The sequence below is a fragment of the Varanus komodoensis genome, unplaced genomic scaffold (genome assembly GCF_004798865.1).
Source record: "Varanus komodoensis strain SLA01 unplaced genomic scaffold, ASM479886v1 scaffold30, whole genome shotgun sequence".
Lineage (NCBI taxonomy): Eukaryota > Metazoa > Chordata > Lepidosauria > Squamata > Varanidae > Varanus > Varanus komodoensis.
In genome coordinates, this window is record NW_025335762.1 from 8,579,448 (window position 1) to 8,605,024 (window position 25,577).

The window sequence follows — 25,577 nt, forward strand, 5'->3', positions numbered from 1 at the left end:
AGGTGTTGGGCTTTAATGGGTTATACCCAAGGGTACCTCAGGAGTTGGTGGGGGTTCTCTTGTGCCTGTTGGCCTCCCTTTCTGAAGCCTCCTGGATAAAGGGTGAGGTTCCAGAGGACTGGAGGATGGTGTCAGTGGTCCCAATTATCAAAAAGGGTAGTAGAGGGGACATGGAAAATTACTACCTGGTTAGCCTTACCTCCATTGTAGGAAAGACAATGGAAAGGCTCATAATAGTGATAGATCTATTAACTCTAGATAGGAAAGGGAGGTTGGTGGCTACGCAACATGGCTTCCGCAAAAACAGGTCCTGCCAAACAAACCTTGTGGAATTGTATGGCAAGGTTTCAAGGTGGTAAACAGAGGGGTTATGGTGGATGTGGTTTACCTGGATTTCATCAAGGCCTTTTATAAAGTGCCGCATGATATCCTGGTTGAGAAATTGAGGACTTTTGGGTTAGACCAATGCAATGCCTGACGGATTACGGCATGGTTGACAGACTGAAAGCAGAGGGTTAGTGGGAAATCATTGGGATGGCAACCAGTGATGAGCGGGGTCCCCCAGGGCTCTGTTCTGGTGGGCCGACGCTGTTCAATCTTTTCATCAATGACCTGGAAGAAGGGGCAACCAATCTGCTGATCAAATTTGTAGATGATACAAAAATGGGGGCAGTGGCCACAACTGCGGAGCAGGTACTCCAGGTCCAAAAGGATCTGGACAGAGAATGGAAGAGGGCAGGGGACAACAGGATGGCATTCAATGTGGATAAATGCAAGGTCTTGCACTTGGGGCATAGGAATGGGTGTCATACGTACAGGTTAGGGACAAGTGGCTGGAGAGCAAATGCATGTGCTGTAGAAGTCCCATCATCAGGCTGGGGAAGCAGTTAGTTCAACTTTAATTCTGACATACTTGGATAACAAGTTCAGAACACCCTACTGAATAGAAGAGCCTTCATTTCCGAGGTAGCTGTAGGGATGGAACGTGCAGGACATGGACGGAGGAACTTTCTAGGGAATTTTGCTTCTTCAGTGGTTCCCTTCCTCTTCTCCAGCAAGCATAAAGTCTTTCTATTCTGATTATTGATATATTTATTTTAAAGATTTCTAGGCTGCCGTTCAAGACAGAAGTATGTGTGTGTGTGTATGTACAACAAGACAAAGTTATAAGCTGAAAGTGTTTTGTGGGTCCAGCTCTCTGTGGAGCTGCTACAAGTTACTGGAGATGCTGCTTGCCTCCACTTACGCTCTGCACATGTGCCTAAAAATCAAGCAAGGGTTGCAAGAATGCTACAAGCCCCCAATACTTCCTTCCACAAACCCAGGTATGACTGCCCTTCTAATATTGTAAGCAATGTATCAACAGAGACTGGGTTTTAATAACTTCTTTTTCATTATTATATACATCTTACATTCAGTTGGAGAGTATTCCATAAGATTCAAGATACGTTTTTAAGCATGGACAGTACAGCTATCCTTGCATGCAGAAGATCTATATAATATTTGACCTTTCTTATGTGGTTTATGTCAAGGTCTGGTCATGCAGTATATGGAAGAGAAGGCAGAGGGGTATTTATAATAAAAATAGTAGTTGGCCCACCTGGATGTTACATTCCCATTAGAACTCAATAAATACAAAGGTGTCCAAAGTTGACAAAGTGAATTCCAGGTTCTGAGAAATCTCATTTCTCACCTCCGCTGTAGGTACTCCCTCTGGTGGCCGACAGTGCAACACTATCATCCCTTCAATTGGCACTTCCTTTCCCTGGGGGTCTTGCTCAAAGTTTTTGCGTAAATCTGCAAAAAATGTATACATAAGAGTTAAGGAGCTGGGCTAGTCTCATGCAGCAGATGTACATTCTGTGGCACCTTGAACACTGGCATGAACTTTCATAGGCTAGTCCCAACTTCATTATCAGCACAAAGTGGACAATGCAGATAAGAATACATGTACCACCTAAAGTGGAAACATAGTGTGCCTTTCTTCTTCTGGACCTCAAGGCAGCATACACATCCCTTTCTACACCTTATTTTACCCTCATAAGTAACCATGAGGTAGGGTAGGTTTTGAGATAGAGAGAGATTGACTAGTCCAATGTCACCCAGTGAGTTTCATGGATAAGTAGGGGTTGGAACCTTGGGTCTCTCCAATCCAGATCCAGCACTCTAACCACTACACATGCTGCAGCCCCTAAAAACCAAGCAAAACTATGATTATACAAGGTAACACTAAAAGATGAAGAAGCACTTGGAAACTGCCATATCATGCATGGATCATTCAACCAAAGTAGATGAAACTCACTTACAAATTGCTCACAAGTCTATGGCTGCTGAGAGAGTCAGACACAGAGATTAACCTCTGACCTGTGGGATCAATTCGAATGACTGCAGATGGAATAGCGACAGTCTGAAGTAATTCAAGCAGTCATGATTTGGATTGAGACCAGAGGACATTGTATCAAATTGTTAATTGAAAGAGCATAACAGTCTTACCCATAGCAGATAGATAGATAGATAGATAGATAGATAGATAGATAGATAGAATTATCCCCTGCAGTTATTGACCCTAATGTACCTTGCCCAGCTTTCCGAGCATCACTATTTTATTGCTATTCTCCCAGTTTTTATCTGGAATTAGTCAAAGGCATAAACCTGAGCAGTTGGGCATGTGTTTAGAATTCTTCAGAAGTTACATAATACATATTTCTGATCTTGCATTTTGGATAGGGGTGCAGGGAACAATGAGTTTTTGTTTTGTTTTGTTTTATCCATGGCAGTCTCATAATCTGTGTTGATAAACACAGGCACAAAAGGGGGTTGTTGACTCAGAAGTAAGTTCATTAAGGTCAATGCAGTTAAGTAAGCAAGTAGGCACAGGACTGCATTGTACCTTAAGAATGCAATCCTTAACTCAGTTACAAGGATGCTGCTTCCACTGAAACTAGTGGGACTTAATTAAGAATAACCATGCCTAGGATTGTGCTTCATGTCTTCTAAGTCTGAAAATTTATTAAATATTTCCTCCCCTGCAGACAACCTGAAGCTGTCAGAATCTCTCTCTCTCCTGATTGCACTGTGATGCCTTTCAGAGAATTTTTACCTCCCTTATACTCCCACTCACTTACATATGTTTGCATCCCTGACTCTTTGTACTGATTTTATTTTATTTTTTAATGAAAAGCAGCCTCGGGCTTGAAGGGAGTAAGAAATGTTGAGTGGAAATTAATTTAATTTTCTTTCAATTGTAATGCCATCAATTCAAGTGCATGTGAACACATTCATGCACAATCGCATTGGAAGAACACTCATTCCATTGAAATTAACAAGGTTCAATTCCAGTGTCTGGGATTTCAAACTCAGGTTGAAATCCCAAATTGCAACTGGCTTGTGAACTAGTGTAAATTCAATATTATATGGATTAGACTAACACCCTAATTCAAAGGGAAAGGATCATTTGTAAAGCAGACCAAATGGGCATAGTGGAAGTTACTTCCTGACAAACTTTGCTTAGGACCATACAGAATTATTGGATTACTACTTTAATTTTGGTATTTTATATCATTGCAATATTCTAGCTGATTCAATTGCATTTAAAACATTTTATTAATGTTTTAATTGGATGCTCCTTAATATTGTAAACAGCCTTGAGTTCTGATAATGGGAAGAGGAGAAAAATACTAATATTAATACTAAATTGGAGAGTCTGCATTTTGTAGGGTCAGATCAGTGATCCTCAGCTTTGTGCCCTCCAGATCCAATGGACTGTAAATCCAGTCACCACAGACAACATGACCTTTGGATGGGAATTATAGTCCAACACGTCTGGAGAACTCCATGTGGGGCAAGGCTACATCAGAGTACCTGGCTGTCCCAGGTTGAAAAGGCTGCACAGCCACGAACAGAATGGGTATCAATAGGCAATTGCCATCTCCTCCTCTGACCTATATCACAGTTGAGGATAAAACTAGTGGGGAACACCAGAAGAACTGCAGCTTCTAACAAATGTAAACAAAGCAAACAAAACATAGATAAGCATGCTTGGCTAGTTCATGAAGAGCAAATGTGTGCTGGGTGGGGGAGGATCCAATCACAGTAGCAGCAGAAGACCTTCCATCAGTTGCAAACAAGTTTTTGATCTCTCCAGAGCTCTTGTTCAGGCTGTGCATCCAATACGTGATAAGGGTGTTTCAGAGCATGATGGACATCCCAGAGTCAGCCATGTCTATCAGCCTAAGGATGGAGTGTTAGCTACAAAATGGATTTCAGGTTGCATGAAGGGCTTTTGGCAGAGCAGCTCTCCACCCTTAGTGGGACATGGGGGTGGGGGAATATACGTTAAAAACGAATGTTTTGGATCTGCAGCTAGAACAGGAGCAGAAAGATTTTTCATCCCAAGGGCAGCATGCACTCTTAGATTGTGAGCTGCACATGTGCACATACACACCAACACACCTATACCAGATAGTGACTGGAGCTGGCAGAGATGTGCATGGACACGCATAGTAACAACCCTGCTGGGTGAGGCAGCTTTTTCCCTCTTTGTCACGGTCAGTGGAGAGCAGTAGCTCAGTGATGGATCGGAAAGGCTAGGAAAGAATCCCATCTGAAACCTGGACCACCAGGACAATAGTTATGGATAGGCTTCTCCTCCTTCAAAGACCCAGATTTAGAGTTGATCCAGTATGGAGTGCCATATATATTTTAATGATATATCTAGGATTCTCACAGGCTTACGGAGATTAACAGCCGACCAGTTGAGATGGAACACGTCCTGCTTATGTCCTCCAACGGTGCCTTATATACAGGAGGTAGCATATAGCCATCACACCCAGGAACCAGTGACAGCTTCTCCTCCATGAATTTGGTCGATCCCCTTTTAAAGCCATCCAGATAGGTGGCCATTGCTGCAGGTTGGGTAGTGAATTCCATACAAACACTACAGCACATAACTCTCAACAGAAATAACAGGGCATCAGCAGCCAATGACAGACCCTGCACTAGGCAAACTGCCTATGAGCACCTAAACACAGCAAAGATAATTACATTCTTCACAAAAAAGTAACACATTCTTTCTGATGAGCAGGTTTTCTGGAAACCTGGAGATCATTACATCTTGCCCAACCACTTGATGCTTCAGCAGGAGCAAAAGGGTCAGCTTGTTGCCAGAGTTAATGTGTATATTCAGGACACACAAACTACTAGAGGGAATATATGTAGGCCATGCTTTGTCCACCTCTGTCCTGTACTAACAACTTAGCAGACATGCTAATAAGCTGTGGCTTCAAGTTACCCACCCCTTTCCAAGGACATAGAAGGTTCATTTATCCCACCTGTTATTTTTATAAAATTGCAAGGAACCTCTAGCAATCTTACAAATCTTCCATTGGCCTGTCTCATCACCATTATCCACATAAACTATCAGTACAACAAATAAATACATTGCATAAAAGAAGCAACTTTGAGAATGAAGAGCAGAGAGTTGCATCCTTGTCAATGGAGATACCTGGAGTGGTTATATAAGAATGGTTATTATACCAAGGCTATAGAAGGCTCCTTAGCAAGGACTTGTATGTATATGACACACAAGCATATTGGGCTGGCCATGGGGAAAATAAATAGTTCGGTGGAATGCAGGTGTTCCAGTAGCAAGTGCCAATGCATCTGGAGAACTTAAAACAGCTAGATCGATCCATCTTCTCCAATTAATTTCTTGCTCCAATTTCATGCTTCCATGTTAGGAAAGAAAATTCGTAGTACAGAGAAACAGTCAATAAAAATTCAATTCTGAATTACAGACCTTTGCAGCCCTGCAAAACTGGGGAATTATCAGCTTCTTCAATGTAATGGCAGTTAATGCAATGAAATAAAAATAATTTACACATTCCAAACAAACCAGCCAGTGAAAAATCTCAGCCATTTATAAACATTATGAGGCTGGTGAGCTGCCTTATTAGTTTAGCCCAGCCTTCCATTTAAAGAGACTCCATCAAGCAGGCATCTGTAGAAAAGAATGTGGGAGAATAGCGGTGCATGGAGCACACAGAGCAAGTGAACCTGTGTAAAGCAGTCAGTCTAGGGATGCAGGAGCATCCCTGTGCTTGCCCCAGAGAGGCATATGTTCATAGTCCAGAAAGGCACATAAAATGCTTTTGGACACTTTAAGGAGTGGTTTTAAGAAGGTACAGAAAGTTGTTTTCTGCCTTTGCATGCACATGGAGTGCTCAAACTTTATTTTAGATATTTAACTCTATATTATTGAAGAAATACTTAAAGTTGGTCTTTAAGGTATAGTTCAGACATGTCTTTGTCATAAGGGCTACCTAGGTAGTATTTATTGTAGGCTGTGAAGTGGGAAGAACATGACATTCCTGTACTGTGGATGAACATATTTTGAACCATATTTTTGACTATGTTTGCGTTATTACTTTATTTGTATTATTGGTCTGATTATGGCATATGTTGGTTTTGGTTCTGCTTCCACAAGTTTCAGACTTCTCTATTTTTGCATAAGTATATGTGTATGTTGGTGAGAAACTGATTCTTGAAGTGAGTAGCAATATATGGAAGAAGAGGACAAGGAGGAGGAGAGGAAGAATAAGAAGATATCAGCTTGTACAAAGCTTGGAATGCTGTATTAAAAGAAACCAGGTTCGTGTTGGATCAAGACCATTGGGATCAAATACAGACTGAGTCAACATCCCCCACAGCCGATTTTGCAATATAGAAACATAGAAACAGAGCAAGTCAGAAGGGGCCTCCTGGGCCATATGATGCACAGATCCTACCCAACTCACCAAATATGTTTAACAGCATGTATACATTTGAAAAGTCTGCATGAACTTATGCATATATTTGAAACAAGAAACACAAATACAGTTCATGATACTGTATATACATTTGATGAGCACATTTGGGAAATATGCATGAAAATACATAGATGTTCATTTTAAAAAATCAAACTCTGATATGGTTTTGAATTAGAACAAGTTTTGAAATGGAATTTGGAGAACATGAGAAAGCTCCCAATTGGCTGATTCGGATCCCTGGGCTAGAGGAAATTCCCTGTGAAGAAATTTCCTTAGTGCGCAGGTTTTTAGTTTGGAGAAAAGGTAGCATGACAGGGAATGCATTGTGAAAGTGGACACGGAAAAGTTGTTTTTGCTCACATAATGCTAGAACCCAAAGTCATCCAATGGAGCCACTGTGTGAACCAAATACTAGGGCAGATAAGACTTTGGTATATTCAGTCAGGTTCATTATGTTCTTATTGTTGTGAACAGGGGTTCCATCTTTGCTCATTCAAAAGCCACAGAATGACAACTGCACTTCTTGGTTAGTCCCAGAAACTGCCTTCCCACGTGGGAACTTTGGTGTCAAGGTAAGTGTCTCCACTTCCCTCACCTCAGCGCCTTGGCATGCCCCACATTCCCAGTCCCTCTCCCCCAGAATTTCTCTTTCAAATTCTGATTATGAATCCTCTGAAGTCAAGCCAGTAGTCCTTGTGAACGAATGCCCAAAACATCCATCTTTTTCACTTCCAACACTTATTTTTAATGGCAGGGGAAATGAACACAGTGAAAAATGCCAGAACTATCCATAAGAACACAGATATATCGTAGATAAGAAGGTCACTAATATTTAGCTGCTGTTCTTCAGGATGAGTTGGTTCAGTGCACAATCAGAAATACAACTGATGGACCAGTACAATGGATCATGGATTTACCTGAACATGTAAGAAGTGCACCAAAAAGCTCCATTGTTTTGTCCTTTTTCACATGAAAAGTTTCATATAAGAAGGTTCTATCACATTATCTTAGTTAACATGCAGAGGAATTGTGGATTTCTGGCCCTTCCAATTATGGCTTCACAAAACCTCAGAAACTTTGTTCCAATATGGAACGCTGCTCATACAAAAGCAGCTTGAGGAGCACAAAACTCATAGGCCATCCGTGGAACTAGGCCTTTGCCTCCAAACAGTGGGTTTCGCATGAGTAGCCCCTTTTAAAGTAATACCTGTAGAGCAAAAGGAAACTAATGAAACTAAATAGTATCTGTAGCATGCCACTTATGAATGTTTCAATAGCAAGTGTCAGTAGGGTCTGCTAGCAGTTGTGTTCTGGTTTTGTTTGTTTTTATGCAAAAATGCCAGTAGGAAGGGCAAAACATGGTCAATTGGGAGGAGAATATTCACCACTTGAACATTCCTTTCCTACTTGGCGTTGCTCTGATCTGTTGCTGCCTAGAGTTTTTTTAATGTATTTATTTTAATGGACATTGTTCAAGTTCATTTTTCATCTCTGTAGCTATAAGCTAATTTGCATATTGTTTCACATTAAAAGTTGGGTTTTTACGATCCCCCTACCTGTGTACTAATTTACATAAATGCCTGCTTTAAAAACAATTGTGGAACTAAACTAATTTTTCAGCTCATTCCTGTGTACTAATGCATATGTATCAAAGAACTCTTTTTAAAAGTCATGTTAATATGTGCTAATGAATTTTAAAAATCTGCATTTTTATATTAATCATGAAAAATGGGATGAAGGAACAGATCTTTGGAGGGATGTAAACAGATTTAGGAAAGTTTTGACTTTAGACAATACCAGTAGTCTAAATATACCCTTAGTAGTATATTACTAATATATTAAGGCCCTGTCCGATAGACTGCATCCTGAAGGCTTCTCTGTACATGGGCATAAGTGAAAAGAACACACATGTACTCATGATATATGGTGAGGATGATCCGTACTTTTGCCCAGACAGTGCTCACTGCAGCAGCCTAGCCTAGCCTAGTCCAAGGCAGGGAAGCAGAGACAGGAGTGAGCAATTTCTCCAAGGCTCAGAAAGCTGGGTGGAGTCCTTGTTTTGCCAAGAAATAGGGATCTGGGATGTATGTTTGGAGATAATGCTTCCCTAACATTTTAATGGTTGGCCCTACGCATCATATCCTCCATGCTCAAGAGCCTCTGAACTTGGAAGCTTATGAGCACTTGCCTTCTCATACCTTCTGTTCTGTGCCTTAGGTAGATGGATGCTTTGTGAGGAAGAAGGAAAAAGGCTGGAGTCGTCTCTTCCCTGTCTTTTCCTGGCCCACTTTATTGCCTCTGGAAGGTTGATTTCCCAGCCCTGGAGAGGCAATCGGCATGGTTTAGCTGCAAAGAATGGATCAGAGCATGAATTTCCCCCTCCAAGGTCAGAACTCTGTCTTTGACCTCAGATCTGAGGATCTGAATATTCAGATTCCACTCCCCGCACCCCAAAAAAACCCGTCTCCAGGCCACAAGATCATTTTCTGCATCATCATATTCTAATAAAGTCATTATCCTAGATATCTGCTTTTTAGGGATTAAAGCTTCAATTAAAAATTCCACATTGTAGTAGCCCTTCCCTCTCTTCTAGGCCTCCTTGTCAAAGGAGACTGGGGAGCATGGGTCTTTCAGTTGTGTGGCCAGCTAACCTTTCCCCCCCCACAGCCCAGCTGATCAACTGCAGGAAAAGACCACAGAAAAGATTGGCTTTCCTTAGTGGTAAGCGGGGGAACCTGTTCTGATTTCCAATCATTTATTAGAGACAAGAAAGATGAAAAGACATTTAAATGTTTCATACCCAGGTTGAATTAAAATTTTAAACTGGGCTGTGCTCTGCATGCCTGAAAGCTGTTGACTTGGACTGATTTCTAAACAGACACGGAGAGGAATTATTTCTGTTTTGTATGCTTGGTGGGAAGATGTACACATGATTAAGTCTTGCATGTCCACATACACACATGTGTACAGGCATTTATATACAGGTAAGTGTACACACTGCAGCCCTTAATCATACCTCATATATAGGCCCTGTGGTCAAGATCAGCTTTGCACCCCTGATGCAGACTAGCATCAGAACGTGTCCTTCCTCCCTTCCCCCGAACACATGGCTTGTAGATGATCAGTGGTGCACTTTAGAGGGTTAATCACCTGGACCGGTATTCCTGTTGAAGTGCTCTAATAAACTTTGTCAGCTCAGAAATTCAGCGGAGAGCCAATGGTGAAGTGTTGAGTTTTGGTGTGGGAAACCTAGGTCCACATCCAGGGGCACTGAATTGCCTTTGGTAGCACTGAATTTGCCTTTGGTAGAACAGTATGGTGTGGCAGATTGCACTGTGTGGCCACAACTCCAAGCTGGTCCCACTAGAGACATGTAGTCAAGAAGAGGGTGGAAAGAGAGGTGTGGAAGAGCATCCAGCATAAAACGCCTTGACATTGAGGTTCACCCTGTCTCTCAGCAAGTGGCAGACACCGCTAGCAGCAGTTATCTAGCCTCTGTCCAGAAGTTGGGCAGATAGAAGATGGGCATTCATACATGGTGTGCCAAAAGAATATATGCATATGTAGAAAGCTTAGCTAAGCTTTCTGTCCAGAGAGACTGTACAAAAGGGAAAAGAAATCAGAGGACGGGAAGCCAGTCCTCCTAAGAACCCTAAGAACAACCCAGCTACCTGCCAAAGGAACTATGGTATGAAGCCACCAACCATAACTACATCCTGCCTAAAAATTAACAGCCAAGGACTTTCCCTGTTATTCCCATGTTGTCCTCCTGGAATCTTTCTGTTTCCTTATAAAGAAGGGAGGGGCAATATTCTGGTGTAGTCACCACTTGATGTAATATGGAGAATCCCAAAGAGCAGCTTCTAAGGACAACTGTAGGAGCCTATTCCAGTCTTTCCATCTCTCTACTGCCCGAGACTCAAGCCTGCAACTCCTGACACAGCAACTCCACAACAAATTGTAAAGGGTTTTGTGCACAAAGGCATCCCATATAGAAACTGGATTGCATTATTTTGGAAGGCATGCAACAGAAAAGAACACCTTCTGCCTACCCTTGAACAAAATACTCTGCAATAACCAAGAGAGCAGGTTTAGAGTTGCAGAGCCAGAAAATCTTGTCACATATTCATTCCTATCTCCTGAAAATGTAGCAGACAGATTCTGTTAAATGTTTTGTGCAGCATCTGCAAACTCTTATCAGCAGCCACATTTCAGTGGGTTTTCAATTTCCATCTTTTATGGAGTTTTTTCTTTTTTTGAGGGGAGGGGGAGAATAGCCTCAGTGTGACACCTGCAGGGCTTTTCTCAGCAAAACCAAACTGCCAAATACACTTTACAGCAAACTAAAGAAAGCCATTAACTAATGCAATGCATATAATTTATCTTAGTGGACATGTAAGTGGAAGCCCAGCAACTTCGTGTAGCTATCATCTCTGCCAAACACCAGCCTTAACTGCAGTTGGAAATGATTCATTCATCCATTCCCATGTTGATTGGCTTGCTACAGTCACCCGCAAGGTAAGAAGAACATGGCTGCTGTCATGCTGCCTTCTAAGGGAGAAGTCCTGTGGCCCATAATCAGTGTCTGAGGAGCCATGATAGATTTCTAATTCCCAGATCTGAGATCAGAGAATTTGGACCTGAGAACTGGATCTTCAACCCCCTCCCCACCCCCCTCACAGTCAGCATGGAATAAACTGCACCAGCCAGATTATCCTGAAGCCTCTCCGGCATTCTTGTTTCCTGGTTAAGTGCTTCAGCCAGCCAACCCTAACCCTAACCCTAAACCTTATCTCAAGAAATCTGCAGGGTGGGAAGACAGGGAAGCAAAAATCATCTTCACCACTTTTTCTGTTCTGCACAGGATGAGTGTGAACCTCTGAGTGTGGGGCCTTCTGTGCATTACAATGGAATTGCACTCTAAATGTAATGGCCTGGGATTTGAGCAGATTTGGGCAATTAGAGGAAATTTCAGCTTTGACAGAACTCTTTGAAAATTAAGATTAAGGTTTACTGAAATCTATTAGCAGGCCTGATGGGTTCAGTGGCATTCAGCAGGCTAAGCTAAGCTTTCTACATATGCATAGACTCTTCTGGCACACCATGTATGAATGCCCATCTTCCAGTTAATTGTTTCCCAATATAAAGAAGATAATGGATGACTGAGAAGATCCATTCAGAAGCCAAAATTGGTCATCTTTCAAGGACAGGCTGGACGTGCACATGGCGGGCATGTCGTGAGCGGAGCCAGCTGGTGCCAGAGGTCAGACTAGATGGCCTGGGAGACCCCTTCCGACTCGCTCTGTTTCTATGTTTCTATCTTCCACTTGGAAGTTGGCGTGCTCATTATTGACAAATCCAGATGAACTGAACATTTTAGAGAGTTATCCAAGCTTGGTCTGCTCATTTCTTGCTCCAAGCCAAAATAGGCTTGCAGGAAAATGTGCATATACTATTTAAGCACAATGTTCTTATGCTCATAAAGGCATAAGGTAGTGGAAACAGGAGTGTGATAGTAACCTGGCCAATGTGTTCGCACTTCATATATTTACTTCTCTGCAACATATTCACATGTATACACACTGTCCATGCACAGGCTTGTGTTCAGAGCTGAACACCAAACCTTTTTGAGGGCCCCTCGTTGGATGTATGAAGTTATGTGTATTCTTGCATAGGTGCAATGCAGGTGCACATAAGTGAACTTATGGTGCACTTACTGCGATAGTCTGAGATGCCCTGTATATATTGACTGCATACCGGTGCCCATGTCCAAATCCATTTTATCAGCTTGCTACCTTGTGTGTGTTTTCCCACAAAGAGTTTAGGAGATGTAGCAAAGGGCCTTAGCAGGTGGCACTCTCAATACCCCATACTGGGTACACTGTGTCTCCTGTTGGGAAAGCTCTTTAATAACAGAACCTGCACTGGTTAAGTGCTTCCTGATATGCAGCTCTTGCCTTCAATGGTCCGCACTGTGTTAATTTCAGTTAGCCAAGAGCCAATGTATAAGATGTGTCTAACTATAAAATGCACTTCCATATGACATGGATAGGCTACAGTCTTCTGTCCATGTATCTTAAACTAAGTCAGGCCAATTAGACTAATATTGCAATTCATCATCTGTTTATTAATGAAATCAACCACCCCACCCTTTCCTAGAGATGTATATTAATCATATTCCACATGCACTAATATCAAGTAGCACTAATGTGCAGTGGCATGAGTGCAAATTAGTGTTGATGCACATTTAGCATGAGTGCAATTTTTTTCAGCAACTCCCCTGTCCCAAGTTAAAAAGTGGTTCACAAGTCTGGGGAGCTACACAACTCAGAAAAAAAGCCAGTGTGCTGAAGAATCTATATGTCAGGTTCATCAAAATCCAAATTTATTTAGAATGATAGCAGATTTTGGCACTGATTCGCCCTCGGCAATTCTCCAGGGCCTGCCTGCCTCCCTCCCTTGTCAATAGCAAAATGTCTGCTGTGTTCACATCCACAGTCCATGCTTTCCTCATGGCTGTGTCTGTCAGTTATGTAGCCTTACATAGATGTGCACTGAATTGGAGGAGGAGGACTGGAGGCGATGCAAACTCCCAGTCCTGCACAGGCACAGCCTTCCAAATGCATTTTCAAGCTTGCTGCCTCCACTTACAGGCAATGCGGACAGAAGCCTTCCTGCTCTTTGAGGTCCCCAGGTGGCTCCATGCAACGCACTGGCACCAGTAGTCTTCTGGTCCATGAAAATCCTCCACTTGCTGCCTTGTCACATTGATATATGCCTCCCGAACCTTCATGCCTGAATGGGAAAGATACAGGAAAATTAGCTGATATAGAAATGTCTTACTCAGGCATAAAGCTAAGGTTAGCCAAACCTTTTCTTTTTAATTAAACAATTCCATTTTTAATCAAGGCAAAGCTTTAATTACTTTGACAATAATATATGGCTGCTAATTAAATTCTAACAGCCAAGTAGGTCAGAATGCATGAGCTGAAAGCATTTCACTGCCAAGATGGGACTCAAAACCATGTAATATCTCCCTTAAAATCTTCTGTTGGCACTTTCAGTACTCAGAAACGTTGGTTCATTTGGTTTTGTCAAACAGCACAACAAAAAGGAAGGCACTAGCCAAGGCTATGGATACGATTCTAAACCGATTTTCCAGCTGAATTCAATGGGACTTCCTTCCAAGTAAGCATGCAGTATTTAAACTGAAATTTTAAAATACTGTTTTCAGTTCAGTTTACTTGTTTGGACCATTGGGCATAATGAAATTTGGCCACAGAATAATGGCCAAAACAAAATAAATAAAACAAAACAGATTCAACAATACTTATATTGATGAAGAAATACATACAAGGCAGCTCCGCAGAGAAACAGCAGTGCATGTCAAATGATGCCCAGAGACCCTCATCATTATTATAATCCACCCTATTGATTGACTGAACAATGGATTGATTATACTCAATCCATCAAGATGTTCAAGGGGACTTAAAATAGGAAAACAAAAATCAATCACACAAAACTGTGTTTAAAAAGACAGACAAAACACATTAGCAAGAGAGTTAGAAATATAAAAGAGCACTGTAAAATTTTGCACAGTGGAAGGAAGTTCAGGAACAATCTGGAACCCCTGTTCTTTTAAGTTATTCCACAAAGTTTTAAATTCATTTGCATATTTGCATGTTGGGTGCCATGTGTGATCATATAACAATGAATGTACTTTATGTTCTTGCTTCATAGTGATAAAGTCAAAAGTAGACACCGTATGAGAAATCTCCTCTCTTCTTTGTTTTTCCTTTTGTTCTAGAGACACTTCATGTTTGTGTTAGTAGTTCTAGTAGAGTTCTGCTACAGAGGTTGTTTTAAAAATCAGTTTGAACTTTTCTCGTTGAAACACACATACACTTTGCATAAGGAATGCCTGTGACGGTTTCCTTTTCAAGAGGATGATGCTGCAGAATGAAAAGCACTTTGCAATACCAAAATCAGCATAGAGGCCAAGGCTGTTTTACACAACTTCCCCAAGATGGCTTCAAATTACTCTGTAGCCAACTCAAAGTCATTCCTCGACCTTGTTGTATCTCATCTTCCATATAAGGATGCATAATTGTAAAATGATACACAGGCAACCTTAGATAGATCAAGAGATGTCCTCCTACCAGATCATGGTCTAGAAAAAAGAATGAAGGCACATAATGCATCGTTTGGGTCCTGCCCTGGAGCAAGACAGCTAAATTGCTTTGCCAGTTGCCTGCTATTCCATTATAGATTGAAGAAAATTAGCCAGATGGCAGCTAGGACATAAAATAGCCATGGTTGCCATTGCTGCCAGTCATTTTGCCTGTCAGAAGGAAAGGAATGACAGGGCTTTTCCATGAGCCCCAACAGAGCCCCAGGGCTCACATCATATAAATCCATGTTTCTTGCTCATGAATTTCAAAAGAGGAAGAGTAGGCCAATCATGCAATTGTTCTGTGCCTTCTTCCCCAGGCCAAGAACCATGAATGAGCAAAAGGAGAAACACGTCCTCCCTTCTGCAGGCAAGGTCATCAGTGGAAGGCAAGCTGCAGCCTTTTGCTTCCAGGCATCTGACACAAGGTAGCAGGTGGTGCCCCTTGAAACATTGCCCTCTGGGTTTCCGCATTGTTAAAAGGAGGAAGGTTGTAGTCTGGCTAGTACTTGACTGTACACCTCCCTGAGTTTCCCAAGAAGGGGCAGAGAGGATTAAATAAGTAAAACTGAAACATACCCCAGCATCAACAGTTACTTTGATGTTCTCCTAAGTCTCTCCCCTTTTCATTGCTTTCAGTAAGATGTTCTGAGTGGAGCTGATTTCCCTACATGCTTGCATTCATTGCCCTTTGCAACTGTCCAAGAACCAAACTGCTTTGGACAGTGTAGTATATACCAGATAATAGATGATTGATAAATAGAGTACCGTGCAGAAATATTCAAACCCTTTTGATTCCTCACCTCATACATTTTGTTGTGTTACACCTTGAACTTAAATGGATTTAACTGGCATTGTCATCATGTGATGTACACAAGATTCTGCATGCTATACTGATGTTTTTCAAAAGAACTAGCCTGCAACATGTCACATGTTTCTGTTTCCTCAAAGTCTTTTATTTTATTTATTATTATTAAAACATTTTTATGCCGCCCCATTCGCCGAAGCCTCGGGGCGGCTTACAACAAAAAATTAAAATAACATTTTAAAATATATACAATAAAATACAAATATATAATATAAAACATACACTATAAAACAAGCCGCCCTGGCCAAATAAAATTCAATAATATTAACATTTAAAATACTGCTTAAATAAAAAGGTCTTCGCCTGGCGCCGAAAAACAAATAACGACGGCGCCAGGCGGACCTCTCTGGGGAGCGCATTCCATAACTTAGGCGCCACCGCTGAGAAAGCCCTCCTCCGAGTAACCACCCTCCTAACTTCTTCCATGGAGGGCTCCCGGAGAAGGGCCTCTCCCACCGATCTCAGGGGGCGGCTGGGCATATAAGGATGTAAGCGCTCCTTCAGGTAACCAGGACCCAAGCCGTTTAGGGCTTTATAGGTCATTACCAACACCTTGAATTGGGCCCGGACTTCAATGGGAAGCCAGTGAAGCTGACAGAGAACTGGAGTCATGTGAACATAACGTCCAGTTTGCTTCCAAATGGACTTTGGAACTTTAGGGTGTTCCTTCTAACCCCCCCCCCCGAACTTCAGTCTTTGAAGCATTAGGAGAGAAATAGCTCATTTGTCAGTGAAAATTAATGGCAACTCAAAACAATGCACTAAAATGTTAAATGTAGCCCATTTCAACCTAAGAATGGGCTTTGATGGAGCTCTAAAAAGATCTAATTTAGGTTAAGAACAAGCACATTTTCTATTTTTCATGCCCTACTGAATGACCATTCTGGGAGCTTTTTGATGATAAATCTGACAGCTTGGTGGGGCATTGGGCCTCAGGAGGGTGGGCGAGAGCCACCAGATAGAGGGATGCTAGATAGGGACTTGCTAGGCAACCAGGCCTGCAAGGATTTTGGTTCCTGAATGCTTGCTACTTTGCAATTCTAAGTGCAAATGGCTTTTCTACAAAATCCAAATTAAAGCTTCAAGCATTTGGAGCTCATGCTTTGCTAAATATTTTGAGAAGCATACAAAGGCTGCAATAAAAAAGTAAATGCTCATGCAAACAGACACACAGACACTTTATTCTGCATCACAGGGTGCCTAGATGATGCTAGGCTCACAGACTATTGTGTAATTTTTGTATAAGAAGACCTAGAATGTAGTCTTTGCGGGATCCCAGAACCAAGAGACAAGTGCAACGTGGTCCTGTCCAAGTTCCCTAACAGCAGCTGCATGTGAGTTTACTGCCTCTAATACTGGAACTAGCATATAGCCATCAGCACGAGTAGTAAAAGGTAATAGTTCCCCCGCATAGGTATGTGCTAGTCGTGTCCGACTCTGGGACAGGTGCTCTTCTCTCTTTGTAAGCTGAAGAGCCAGCATTGTCTGAAGATGTTTCTGTGGTCATGTGGCCAGCATGAGTAAACACCAAGGTACACAGAACACGGTTACTTTTCTCACTTAAGTTGTACCTATTTGTCTATTCACATTTGCATCCTTTCAAATCGCTAGGTTGGCAAGAGCTGGGACACAGCAGTAGGTACTCACCCCATTGTGTGGATTTGAACTGCTGACCTTCCAATCAATAGCCAAGTGGCACAGCAATTTAACCCACTGCATCTCTTTATCAGGACTAGTAGTCATAAATAAATTTTATACCGTGGATGTTAGTTATTACAGAAAATGCTTTCATTTTTTTTCAGAGGATTAAAGGGGAGTGAGAGCAGAATCCTATAAATGCAACATCTCTTCTCATCCAGCATAATCTCTGGAATACAGAAGAAAAGCAAATAGTTTGCTTTGATCATTTGCTGCTGCCATTTTGAGGACCCCTGTGTTTCTATGCAAGGCAAGGGAAAGCAAAGGAAAGCAAAGGCTAGGCTAGGCTAAGCTCAATTTGTCACCTGTTAAAAATAACAGACATATTCAGGGAATCCTGCATGAAGTTATTGCAAAGGGGTATCTCCACATGGAGATACCTCATACTCAGAAACAGCAGAATCACTCTTCAAAAATGTGTCAAACCTTTATTGAATATTTATGGGGTGGGGGGGAAGCTAGCAAGCTGTGGACAAATTTATCCCTTGAATTGTAATTACAATATACATAATGCCCTCTTGGTTGTAGTGGACATTGCCGCATCTTCTGAAGAAGCTACATAAATGAGCTTCAAGGCGAATGGAAAGTTCAAGTAGCAGAAATGAAGAATGGCTTTGTCACACAAAAACATCAATGAACTAAAATGTATTCGTGTCATAAGGGGAAGTTGATGGCTTGCTGCTTTTTCAGAAGGAGATCCTTGGTTTTCAGGAGCATCCTTCCAGGGTTATATACTGCTGTGCTAAACATTTCTCCCACATTTTTGACCACCTTCATCCAATTTGATATGAAAGAAATAGTTTTCAAAAAGAAATTCAAAGCCCTTTTAATTTGTTTAAATTGTACAAAGCAAAAAAGTCATTAAAAAGAACAAAACTGAAACATGGCACCTTTTTAATGTAATGTAAAAAGGTTCCATAGCACTAACGACATGTATATTATCTAGCTGTATATGTTAGCCAACATGTAGAAATTCAGTGGTGAAATTCTCATAGGCTGGTTTTCTGTTTATTGTGCTTGTTGAAAGTGATGAACAAAAACCCGACTTGATTGTACAGTCCTCTCTCCAGCAACCTGGTGCTTCCTTAGCTTCTCACATTTCATTTAAAGCCCAGGAGAAAACATCCTGATGCAATTCCTCCCATGGGGTCTTTTCAGATCAGGAAACATAGGCAGCCTGCGAGGCTGCAAAGCAAAGGAGACACATGCAATGGAAGGAAAACACACACCGAGAGCCACCTCAGTCACCTCATGGCAAATAGGAACGCTCCACTGCCATGAAAATGAACTACAGGACTTCCTGATAATGAGATCTCAATGAGACTCTCAGGGTGGAAGAAAAATAGGAATTAGGAATAGAACAGTGCACGATAGGAACAGTGCACTAGCTACACTGTTTTGGCACTGGATACCGCCCTGCCTCCCAACACCAGTGTGTGCCAACACAGCTGATGTTGCTTGAACACAAACAAAGCCATGCAAAAGCACTTACAATAAAGTCAAGAAGCAGTGCTGCCATGGCTGGGCATGCTGAGTCCCGTTGGTCATGGCTAGTTGAGAATTTCTCCTTGCCTTGAAGGAATTATCTTCGCAATGTCTCAGAAACAGGGTGGTTTCAAGAGGCCATTTGCACACTCACCCTGAGTGTATGAATAGCAGTGGTTCAGAACCTAAGCACACTTACAGCCTGATCTGATCTTGGTTTTCTTGATGTCCTAAGTTGAGCTATACATTTAGGTCCATCATACAAAATATATACACTACAATCATGGAATCAGAGAGTTGTACAGCTGGAAGGGGCCATGAAGGCCAACCCCCTGCTGTTGCACGACACCAATTTATACCATCCCACTCAGATGGCTGTCCAGTTTCTTCTTGAAAGTCTCCAGTGTGGGAGTGCCCACCACCTCTCCAGGCAGCTGGTTCCACTGTTGTATTGCCCTGACAGTGAGGAAGTTTTTCCTGATGTCCAGCCAGAATCTGGGTTGTCACAATTGACTTGCTTATTCCATGTCCTACACTCTGATATCAGCAAGAGAAGATTTCAACCTTCCTCTTTGTCACAGTCTTTGAGGTTACAGAATTACTCCAAGATACAGGGTTATCATGCCCCCACTCAGTCTTTTCTCAAGTTCATATCCAGTTGTCTCTGTCTCTCCTCATAAGGCAGTGTTTCCAGACCTTTGATCATTTCTGTTGCACTCCTCTGGATCCTTTCTAATTTTCCTGCATCTTTCTTAAATCTTAGTGCCCAGAACTGGACACAGTGTTCCAAGTGAGCTCTGACTAGTGAGGAGTTTAAAGGAACTACTTCTTCTCATGATTTGGAAGTAATATTTTTGTTAATGCATTTGCCCTTTTGGAGGCTGCATTGCATTGTTGGCTCATCGCATTGTTGACTCATGCTTAGCCTATTGTCCACAATTATTCCAAGATCTTTTTCTTTTTCAGTTCTGCTGCACCACATATTCCCCATCTCATATTGATGTATTTGGTTTCTTTTTCCTAGGTGGAGGACTTGGCATTTTTCCCTACTGAATCTCATTCTGTTCCTTTCATCTCAGTGTTCAAATTTATCAAGATCACTGTGGATCTTCATTCTGTCTTTTAGGGTGTTTGCTATTCCACCCAGTTTTGTATAATCTGTACTTCCTCATCCAAGTATTATACAACTCACCAGTCTGACTTCCAGCCAGTACAGTTTGCATTATTGTGAGGTGAAATAGGGTCTGGAGTTAGTGTGAGAAAGTGTGTGAATATGATGCAACAATTGTAAAAGCAAAAACGGAGAGAGCATAATTCTTTACGACTCATGCTTCTCCTGATGAAGAATTCAGTGCAGGACAAATCACACTGAGTTTCTTATCATCTACTTTGCACTTGATGATGATTAATTTTCCAGCTTTATAAACATAGATTCTCCATTAATCAGCTCCCACTTAAGCTCAAGCCCTTTCTTCAATAAATAACTGAGAAGTATAGACATCTAAGCCAGCAAAGCAAAGCAAAGATTCACAGTAATGGGCTAAAACAAGGAAAGGACAACACATCCCAAGTGCTAGAGATGTGAAAAGAGAACCATTTCTCCAAGATGTCTTTGAAGTTCAGTTCCTGAGAAATTCTTCACTGAAAAACTGACTGTTCTTTTGCCCAAGGCTACTCACTGAACTTTATGGCAAAAAACTTGATATCTGAAAACTGTGTTCTGTGCCACTCCTGGGAGAGGAGAGGAGAGGAGAGGAGAGGAGAGGAGAGGAGAGGAGAGGAGAGGAGAGGAGAGGAGAGGAGAGGAGAGGAGCAGCTGAGATTTTATTCTGGATTGCAAAATGACAACGAGACCTTATAAACAGAGATATCATAGAAATCTCCAATGGCCTCAGATGAGTTGAAATGTCAAAGAATTCCATAACAAGCCAATTTTTTCATAGCACACTGACTGGTTGTTTTTTTAACTATTAGAATCCATAATTTTATCCAATTTAGTCAAAGATATATGCATGACTTTTTTAAAAAACAGAGCAAAAATTTGCATCATATTCATAGGCTGAAGCATGAAAATGCCATGGGGGAATATGAATTTGTGAAAATTCATGAAGACATTTGTGCTGAATTCAATTCCAGCAGTGAGTGAGATATGAAATGGAAAGCTTTTGACAATCTGTGAAATGTAGATGGTACCTATTTAGGATGCCTGTACATTCCTGAATGATCTTGCAGTTTTAAAAACTGATAGTGTCTCATTAACTAAAATGCAGATAAATATTTTTCAATAGGAGTTTTCACAAGGTTCAACAATACTACAAGCAAGAAAGATCTTGCAATTGTTGTGCATCACAAGCCAAATACGAATCATCAATGTGACATGACTGCAATAAGGAAAATGGTACTCCAGGATCCATTAATCGAAGCATTGCTTCTAAATCACATGAAGTACTAGTTCTCCTCTACCCAGCACTGGTTAGGCCTCCTCAAGGTGATGTCAAACTGGTAAAGGTTCAGATGAGGACAACAAGGATGATCAGAGAATGAACTGAAAGAATTGGGCATTTTTAACCTCGAAAGAAGATTGAGAAGAGATGTCATAGATTGAAAGTACTTGAAAGTTTGTCAGACAAAGGAAGGCCAGAATCACTTTTTAATCATTCCAGAGTACAGGACACAGAATAAAGTGTCACAGGAAGTCACTGTAGCTGAACATCAGGAAAAGATGTTTTGACTGTTAGAGCAATATGACAGTGGAACCAATTACTTAGGGAGGTTGTGGACTCTCCCACACTGGAGCCATTCAAGATGCACCAGGACTGCCATCTGTTCGGGATGTTTTAACAGGGAGTCCTGCATCAAGAGGGAGCTTGGACCTGAACACTTTACTGAACGCTTCCAACTCTGCTGTGATTCTATGATTTTATGAAGAAACAAATGGAGTCAGTACAGTTACAAGGGCAAACATTGTCCTCTCTTCCTTCCTTTCCTGTGTTTGGTAAGGAAAATATTTTATTGCTCCCTTAAATCTACAGCTCTCCTCTGCACTGCATCATGGAAATTACATGGAAAGAACCCCTAATCAATTTGAAAAGGAGCCAGTGCATTGTAAATGAAAACCAACATTGTTTCCTGATAACTTATGTAATTCCAATTCACAGTGGTAGCCCAGCCCTTTAAATTATTGTGCAAATTGTAAGCATCATCCTCTGTCATCCAGTGCAGCCTCAAAGACTATGGAATTCTTGCCTCTGGTACTGCTATGCTAATAACCTTTCTGTACTGCTGGGTGCAGCAGACAGTCTAATGCTTGCAGAGGATGAATAATTGCTTGGTATGTGCTAAACATAACAAAGCAGCCTCAAACTTCATCATTTGTCAACTTTATTTGTTTAAATGAGAAGAATGCTGACAGCAGTTATTGCTGTAATCTTTTTATTTATCAGACAAAGAAACTTTAGTTACTCTTAGCTGGTCAGAACCCACTGGGAAAGCAGGAGTTGAAATACTTTCAAACTAATTGGAAGCATGGTGTCAGGGAGGCTAAAGCTAGGAATGAACTGAGGCTAGCAAGAGATGCTAAAAGCAACAAAAAGCCTTCTTGCAATACTTCAGAGGAAAGAAATGGGGGTTCAGCTACTGAATATGGACAGCAAAATGATAACAGATGACAAAGAAAAGGCAGAAGTGCTCAGTTCCTGCTTTGACTCAGACTTCTCCCAAAAGAAGATCTAAAACCTTCCTGATGAAGTGGAAGTACGAGCTGAAGGAGCAGGATCACAATTCAAGATTGAGAAACATATGGTCAAAGATAATCTAAATGGGTTGAATGAGTTCAAATTTCCAGGGCCCAATGAACTAAGGGAAACCTGGAGTCATAATGGAACTAAAAGAAGAATTCTCAGAAGCACTGTGTAGTATCTTTGAGAAATCATGGAGGTCAAGGGAAGTCCCAGATGACTGGAGAAGGGCTAACATTGTCCTATCTTCAAGAAAGGAAAAAAAGATGAAGCCAGGAACTACAGACCAGTCAGTCTGATATGAATCGCTGGAAAAATTCTGGAGCAGAATGTAAAGCATTCAGTCTTCAGAAGCCTTGAAAACAATGTAGTGATTACTAGAAGCCAACATGGATTTCTCAATAATAAATCCTGCTGGACTAATCTGATTTAATTTTTTGATTGGGTAACCTTCCAGGGGGACTGTAGGAATGATGTGGATGTAATCTATCTTGACTTCAGCAGAGCTTTTGCCAAAGCGCCCCATGATCTCCTGATTAGAAAACTAACTGGGCCAGTGGATCCACAGTTGCCTACAGAATCGGACTCAGAGAATGCTCCTCAATGGCACCTTCTCAAACTGGGGAGAGGTAACAAGTGGGGTACCTCAGGGTTCAGTCCTGGGCCCAGTGCTCATCAGCATTAATGACTTCAATGAGGAAGGTCAGGGAATGATTATCAAATTTGCCAGTGCCACAAAATTGGGTGGGGTGGTTAATATTGATAGGTTGGAGTGCTGGGCTGAAAACAGAATGAATCCTATAAGGACAAATGCCAAGTACTGCACCTAGGAAAAAGAAACCAAATGCATCATGACAAGTTGGAAAATATTTAGCTCAAGAATATTGCACATAGGAAGGGTCTTGGGATTTTTGAAGTTGAATATGACTCAACAACATGATGTGGCTGCAAAAAGGGCAAATACTGGTTTAGGCTGTGTACCACTTCCAAAGCCAATGAAGTACTAGATCCCCTTTACTCAGCACTGGTTAGGGTTCATTTGAGGTACTATGTCCAGTTCTGGACACCATAGTTTAAGAAAGATGCAGAGGAGGGCAACAAGAATGATCCAGGGAAAGAAAGCCCTGTGGAGAGAGAGTGACAGAACAAGGCATGTTTAACCTTGAGAAGAGAAGACTGAGGGCAGAGATAATGGCACTATTTGAGTATTTGAAAGGCTGTTACATAGGGAAAAATACAGGATCTTTTCTCAATCATCCCAGAGTACAAGACACAGAATAACGGCCTCACTTACTGGAAGCCAGTTTCTGGCTAAATATCTGGAAAAAGTCCATGTTAGAGCAGTACGACAATGGAACCAATGACCTAGTGTGTGCTCTCCCACACTAGTGGCATTCTAGATGCAACTGGACAGACATTTGAGAGGGATGGTTTAACTCAGTGTCCTGAACAGAGCAGGGGGTTGGGTTGGACCTGATGGGCTTCTGCTCCTTTCCAACTCTACTCTTCTATGATTCTATGCTATTAAAAACATTAAAACAAGTGGGAGGAAAGGAATTGTGTCCTGTCTCAAAACACATAGAAACTCCTATGTTGAGACACACCACAAAAACATTCTCATCAGAACAATGGAATACCAGATTTCATAGACCAACAGACAAACAAAAGGTAATACTCTTTGGTCACATTTCGAGATCACAGTAACTCATAGCTTAGTGTACTGTAATGATACTGCTCATACAGCCAATTTGGCTGTAAGTGATGTCACACTAAGACTAAGGAGTTTATTGATAAGTGTGTCTCTATGATATAAAAACAGTAATTTTTAATCTTAATTGACTGAGAAAGAACTTGGTAACTGCCAGTGTAGTATTAAAATCCACCCCTCCCAAAAGAAACCTCAACTTATCCAAAATGCATCTAGACTCCTGAATATAAGGTTTTATCCAATGATCACTTACCATACTACACAGGTCACAGCCGAGCAGACAGTGTTGGAGAGTGTCTGTTTGGCCAGAACCCACAATGGTGACTCATCTAAACAAGCCACATATAACATCAACCACAGTTCATGGCTCAGATTTTATGCTTAACCATGGTAAATCAAAATTGGAAGTATCCAATCTACTTGTGACTGCACTGGAGGAAGACAAGTGAAGAGGAGAGCATGCAGTCCTAAGCCTCAGTGAAACTCATTCCCATCACACCAAATGAGAGTCAAGCACAAGGGCTCCACATATTTAATCCTATTATAGGACTAGGATACCATCAGGATACACCTTTTAAAGCACAACAGACATAGCTGTTACTGCTGTTCCTCCACTGCTCAGCACAACAAAATCCAGGACTCCAATGCACCAAAAGCGAAGACCAGTTGTGGCACAGTAAGATTCCTGCAGACCTCAACATGAATGCCATACTTTTCATTTCATAGCTGGAGGCAGACTCTTTTTAGCACACTGGTTCTAATAATAAGGATCGCTTCCCAAAGTTTCCCTGGTTCCTGCAAACTGCACAGTGCAAGATTGAGAGGTCAAATTTGCATCTCATTGCAGGGATGCGGTGGAGTTAGGGCCGTGCCAATTTCTGTCATCCAATTTTCGGAAGACCATTTTCCTATCAGATTTAAATATGATGAAAATTTGAAAGGAATTGTCAAGCGCAATGTTTTAAAGGAGAGAGAAACCATGAAAACTATTGACGGTTTGCATTAGAAACAGGTGAATCCATCTTGTTTTCTCTCTGTGTTACTCTTCTGTCCCATTCTGTTTCTCAATTCATATACTTGTTTTGTTTTTAAAATTCCTCTTGAG

The 25,577-nt window shown here is 41.5% G+C and overlaps 1 protein-coding gene across 1 annotated transcript in view; it reads right to left on the reverse strand.

Annotated features, from left to right (window-relative positions):
- Positions 1–25,577, reverse strand: part of UNC5D (unc-5 netrin receptor D) — a 207,579-nt gene that overhangs the window by 164,525 nt on the left and 17,477 nt on the right. The window contains exons 3-4 of the mRNA XM_044437388.1: positions 13,458–13,601; positions 1,694–1,797 (exon numbers count right to left, since the gene is read on the reverse strand). Of these exons, the coding sequence (XP_044293323.1) occupies positions 1,694–1,797; positions 13,458–13,601 (248 nt within the window). The remainder of the gene's footprint in view (positions 1–1,693; positions 1,798–13,457; positions 13,602–25,577) is intronic.